Source organism: Bidens hawaiensis, unplaced genomic scaffold (assembly GCF_021521415.1).
Source record: "Bidens hawaiensis isolate Kalapana, Puna unplaced genomic scaffold, B.hawaiensis_p1.1 tig00016463_1, whole genome shotgun sequence".
NCBI lineage: Eukaryota > Viridiplantae > Streptophyta > Magnoliopsida > Asterales > Asteraceae > Bidens > Bidens hawaiensis.
The window spans coordinates 440,747-446,862 of NW_027492511.1; the positions used below are offsets into that span (position 1 = coordinate 440,747).

The 6,116-nt window shown below is 40.9% G+C and overlaps 1 protein-coding gene across 2 annotated transcripts; it reads right to left on the bottom strand.

The window, feature by feature from the left end:
- Positions 1-1,253: 1,253 nt before the first annotated feature.
- Positions 1,254-3,256, bottom strand: LOC143551585 (ras-related protein Rab7-like). Of its 2 annotated transcripts, none has more exons than XM_077041985.1 (7): positions 3,204-3,256; positions 3,094-3,120; positions 2,573-2,672; positions 2,304-2,450; positions 2,118-2,198; positions 1,910-2,055; positions 1,254-1,473 (listed from the first exon to the last, which is right to left on the bottom strand). In XM_077041985.1, the coding sequence occupies exons 1-7, from the start codon at positions 3,254-3,256 to the stop codon at positions 1,410-1,412; spliced, it is 618 nt and encodes a 205-aa protein (XP_076898100.1). In that variant the 3' UTR covers positions 1,254-1,409. The 2 variants fall into 2 exon arrangements, with proteins under 2 accessions (XP_076898100.1, XP_076898099.1); XM_077041984.1 differs by having other exon boundaries at positions 3,079-3,120.
- Between the last annotated feature and the right edge of the window lie 2,860 nt (positions 3,257-6,116).

Below are 6,116 nucleotides of genomic sequence, written 5' to 3' on the forward strand. Positions count from 1 at the left end.
GGAGACTTGGGATTATTATTGTTATTATTATAATTATTGTTATTATTATTATTATTATTATTATTATTTAATTTGTTTATATTTGTATTTGTTGGCAACAATGAGAATATGTCCAGGGTCACTTTCCAGCTTTCTGCTTGTACCTATAACACGAAAGAATTCGGTTGAAGGGGACCTGAGACACAGGGCCTCTGGACCACCATTCGATACTCAACATTAGTAATTTATCCCATGAAAGTATATAAATAGTAAATATAGATATGTATACTAGAGATAAAGAATGCAGAGGAGATGGTAGTTGAGACCCGACGGTTAGAGAGCAGCTGAGGCAATTTCAGGTTGCTTAACCGGTGACTGGTCGCTAAGGTTGGAGTAAGCTGATAGTGTTATGCCTCAACAGCTCGTGGACTTAGCAACTCAGAGGACTGACAACTTAATTAATGATAATTACTCTTTGAAGAGGAAGATCTTTAGTGAGTAGTATTTAAGAGATGATATTCTGAAAAGTAATATTATAAAGCAGGAGAATATAATAAGAGAGTGGGAGAGTTGTAATAAAAAGAGGGTAGAGAGAATGAGATGATAACATCAAATGTGGGGGCCTCCTTTAATAAGCAGTGTTAAGCTTCTATAAGAGGAATGGATCAAGCCCTCCTTTTAGCTTAATCTGCTTTGAGCCTGCAAGGAGACATAGTTGCTTTTCCTCAGACTTCGGCTTTATGTTACTCTAGCTAAGGTGGTGAAGCTTCAAGCTTCATAGCTTAGCAGTCGGAGCTTATTGCTTCTTAGTTGTTGGGCTTCTTTAGCTTATGAGTATGGATACCCACGTCATCAGTATTTAAGAAATAAAGTGCGTTTTATTAAATTAAATGGGATGAATGATAAAATTTACGGATTATACTTCTTGTGATTATACTTGTTTCATGATAGGTACTTGTTTTTGCCAAGTCAACCTTTTATTTGGCGTTTGTTTTATCAACATGTGAACAGTTAATGCTCACATAGTCACATGCTATATTAAATAGTAAATTGTGACAAAATATAATTTATAATATGCAATGGTAACCTAGAATATCTTCCATGGATTGGCCATCCTTGAATGGTGATTTTGACGTTTTTGGCTGTCCTTAGCACACTTCACAAATCCTTTGGTGCCATCCATTAATTAGTAGAACTACATATTCGTAGAACTATCATAACTTTCATTAACATGGGTATACATGGATTTTATTAGATGCGCGTGTATAACAGTTATAGAGATCTATATCAAAAACGGAGCAAAATCTAAGGAAAGAAAAACATGTAATCAAGTATCAAGATTCGGAAATCAAAGAACCATAACGTAAACATTAAAATCTTTAGAATTCATGAATTGATAAAAAAAAATAAAAAAAGAACAAATGTTAAACTTAGCATGAGCATCCACCACGTTGCTCGGTTTCTGTTGCAGCATCCGGGACTCCATGGAAGTATCTGTAGAATATCAAAGTAACTGAAATGCATTAGGAAGCAGCCAAACTTATATTATATGCTAACTGAAAAGCTTTATGATCCATTTTTGTGGCTCATATTCTGATTACTTTGACCAAGTCAACTAGGGAGGTAGCATTATTTTGAAACAAGGCTATAGAATGTTAGTTTGTACTTGGGCCTTGGACTATGCCATAAGCCAATTCGCGAGCTACTCGAGATTTGCTCACAAAAAGCTCAAAACCAGACAAGCTTAAATGAGCTCAAGCCCGAGCTTGAGACATCAGTGCTTGACCATGCTTGCGAGCTTAAAAGTAAATCTATGAATATTCATTTTCATAGTCAACCTAATAGCAAGTAAATCTATTACTCGTGTTGCGCTCACAATATAAAAATTAAAACAATAACCAAAAGTTGAATATTGTAATTGTGCACTTACAGATCCTGGTCATGCTCATTTGCCATCGCGCTTTTGGCAATACCCAAAAACGCATCATCCACATTATGGTCTTCCTTTGCAGATGTCTCATAATAAGGTATATTCCCTTTTGAACTACACCAGTCTGTTGCCCTCTTCTCCGAAACCTAATTTCAAAAGCGTTTAGATAATCATACGATAAGCGCAAAAGAATATCAATGCATCTCACCACTCGGCTATTTCCACCATCTATATCAATCTTATTTCCAAGCAATATGAACGGAAAAGAACTCGGATCCGACGGATTTGCCTGAAAAACAGTGGAATTTGTTTAGTATGAGTATGACCATATTATCCACATATATTATTCAGTAGCTACGACAACATAAAAATATTTCTAACAAATTCTCGACACCTGTTTGAGAAATTCCTCATGCCAATTGTCAAGTGTCTCGAAAGATCTCATAACATTTACATCATAAACTAGAACACAACAATCGGTTCCTCTGTAAAATGCAATCCCGAGGCTTTGAAATCTCTCTTGTCCAGCAGTATCCCAAATCTAATCATTTTTTGTAAAATAAATAAAAAAAAGTAAAAGAATTTTATTAAAGCAAATGCAAAAAGAAAAAAAAAACTTTTAACTAAGATCATGCATTCAGTTATATTATATAGGAAACTTACTTGCAGTGTGACAATCTTGTCATCCATCTGCAACTCTTTGGCCACAAAATCAGCTCCAATTGTAGCTTTATATTGCTGACTAAATCTCTTATGTACATATCTTTAGCAGGAGTTAAAGAAAAACACTCAAAAATTTCATTTCAAATGTGGTAACTAATACAAGATTAAGATTTTTTTTTTTGGCTCAGAATTAACATATTCCTTTTAAAGTATTTAATGTAAACTCAATTCTTAAAAATATGTAAATATTGGCCACTTTCCACATGCAATAATAATTAGGGTCAAAATAATCAAACAAATACAGAATTACCTAATTATCTCTACCCGTGAGCAACCGATCATCAAATCATTCAAATACGAATATGATCTTCACATCGAAATCCAGAACAATTTCACAAGAAAAACGATACAATCAGAATTCAAATGAGAAACAACAATTCTCCAAAAGATCAACGAACATGATTAAATAATAATAATAATAATAATAATAATAATAATAAATAAACGTATATAAAGGATACTGATTCATCAATGACGTTTTTCCAACCCTACAAAATCACAAATAATATAATACAATTTAATATAAAAGAAATCATGAAAACATGATCCAAGATGAACAAGATATACGTACCCACTGTCGCCGAGGACGATGACCTTGAGCAACGTTCTTCGACGGAAGAACATGGCAGCCGAATCATGAAACAAACAACACAACAAACAAACAACAGGCCCGCCAACATTCATTCGATCTATTCTTGTTCTGTTTTTTACTATGTTACATGTCAGGTCCTTCAACTATTCGTAACCTCCCCAAGGATTTATTTTGTATAAAATTCTATTATTATTATTATGGTATTTTGTACTTGACATGTGAAAAGGTATGTACCCGCCTCAACACCGAGCAAGGCGGGTCAACCCACAAGATAAAGACATTATGAGGGCACAAAGCCAAAACCTATGCGCATGGCGCATACAAAACATGCTCAGGCATCATATGCCCAGGCACACATATGCTCGCGCATCACATATGCGCGCGGCGCATCAGCAAGCGGCGCATATCACATGCCCATGCATATCACATCTGCCCAGGCACACATATGCTCGCGCATCACATATGCGCGCAGCGCATCAGCGCGCGGCGCATATCACATGCTCGTGCATATCACATCTGCGCATGAAATATCTGCGCGTGAGAATAAAGAGAAGACCTCGCGCATCCTCAGGATGGGCGCATATCACACGTGCACATAATCAACCTCGTCCTTATCCAAATCAGGATTAGGGCAACCTTGATTGTGCACATCAGACAACCTTCCAGAAGGCATCTTTTTAAGGAGTAAGAATATGCTGATGTTGACAGCTGCCAAATGAAAGGTCGACAACTCAGCATGACACATGTGTTACCACGTGATTACAACCAACGAGAAAGCGCCAGGTGTCCCAGAGGACACGTGGCGCAGTGTGATTGGAGGAGGCCAACGAGGTTGAGCCCAATCAGTGGAAACCCTAGCATTATAAATACAGCATCAACTCCACTTTGATGACACATTCATACTCAATCATTGACAGTTACAGGCAGTGATATCACATTCAATCATATTGAATTACATTCACACACAGTCAGTTACATACAAACACACAGTCTCACAATCAGAGGGTATTCAGCTATTAAGCAATACTCTTGAGATTCACTTACTGACACATTATCATCTTCTCCACAATATACTGATTCTCACGCCGGAGGGTTACCCCAAAGAGGACCCCTCTGTCCCTTTCTGAGGGGTAAGTAACGGCGCTGTTCATTTTGTAGGTGGAAGAACACGGATCCAGAAGGACCATCGGTGAAATAGTATAATCACACCCGAGGAAAGTAGATCTGCTACCAGTGAGTAGATCCACGCTTCTCATTGGCGCCATCCACTGTTACATCGGCAATCAGATCTCATCAGATCTACATAAAAAAAAATCAATCACCATGGTTTCTGGCGTTCGTAACGTTGATCAAGCTCTGGAGGATATTGAACGTGAGGGTGTTAACGACGGACAGCAGGTTCTGAGGGTTCCGCGTGATTCTACGCGTACCACCAGCAGCCGTCCCTTCGTCACAACCCCTCACAGCCAGACTGAAACTCCTCCAGACGATCTCACGTTACAAAATATGGCCGGCGCGAAATTGAAAGGACCAATGGGTCCAGAAGAAGAAACTAATGATCCGAATGAATGGCTCATAAACGAGCAGCGGCGTCTGATGGAAAAGTACAATGAAATGGTCAAGCAGAAGAAGCTAGCCGACCAAACACAAAGGCAAGCTTTTGATAAGCAGACTACAAAAAGGCCGCGCGCGCCGGAAGAAGGACATTCTGTTCACACTGCACACACTGAGTTCAGTGATGAAGAAGTGCATAGCATGAGGAAGACGCGGGATACTCATGCAGGAGGCTCACAGCTCCGCGCGCCTGTGAACATGGCGCCTGGAGCCAGAGCCGATCTGGATCTGCACATGCCGTACAGCCCACCAGTCAGAGGGCAAGTGGACGTAACCACACCCTACAGACCAGCCATCTTGGTAAAACACTCAAAGTTCACTGCGCGCATCGCGCAGGCTCCCATCCAGCACAAGACCAAGATGCCAAGTGGTTTGGGTAAGTATGACGGCACGACAGATCCAGACGATTTCTTGCAAGGTTTTTACAACACGGGAAACCTGGAGAGCTTGACGATGCCAACATGGTGTCATATGTTTGCTCGCTGCCCAACGGGCGCGGCGCGAGTATGGTTCGAGAGCTTGCCTACTGGGCAAATTGATGGGTTCGAGGAACTATTAGAAAAGTTCCAAGCCCACTTCGTACAGCAGCGCAGGCACACGCGCGATCCTGATGACATCATGCACTGCGTACGCAGGAATGATGAAACGATTGAAGATTACATCACTCGGTTCAATCAGGAGTCTCTGGCAATCGGAGGTATAACCGAGCAACTCCTGCGCGTGGCCTTTATACAAGGCGCGCGCAGTGATCAATTACGACGAGCTCTCGCAAGCAAAGATGGCATGCCCACCACGTGGGCCAAGTTAATGGAGGCATCGCGAGTTTTCGCGAGAAATGAAAAACAGATTGCCCAAGATAGGGCAAGAGAAAGAGCGCATCAGGCTGAATCACCGCGCAGCAAAGAGAAGAGGGCCAAACAGAACTCAGTATGGTCCAGGTTGCAGCCAACAAGTTTTTCTTCCGCAGAAAAGCAAGCGCAACCAAGCTCACCCCAGCCCCAAAAAGATGCTCGTAATCGCGGGGAGGGTGACAAGAGGGAGGGCGGCAGAGATCCTAGCAGACCTCTGCCAAGAATATGGACACCCCTCACTAAAACACCTTCACAGGTGTTAAGTACTGAGAATGTTCAATTCAAGCCCCCCAAGCAACTACACTACAAGGGACCGCAAAACAGTGGCAAATATTGTGAATTTCACAGGTCCCCGGGCCACAACACCGACGCATGCCATCATTTAAAAGATGCGATCGAGAAGGATGTAAAATCAGGCAGGCTGGCT

What these genes read in the sequence shown, in the direction of transcription:
- LOC143551585 (XM_077041984.1), bottom strand. Translation starts at nt 3,256, where the DNA reads ATGTTCTTCCGTCGAAGAACGTTGCTCAAGGTCATCGTCCTCGGCGAC. An exon ending in ATGGTGGAAATAGCCGAGTG is followed by an intron (nt 2,056 to 2,117) that starts GTGAGATGCATT and finishes TTTTGAAATTAG; the next exon opens with GTTTCGGAGAAGAGGGCAAC. An exon ending in AATGAGCATGACCAGGATCT is followed by an intron (nt 1,474 to 1,909) that starts GTAAGTGCACAA and finishes GATATTCTACAG; the next exon opens with ATACTTCCATGGAGTCCCGG.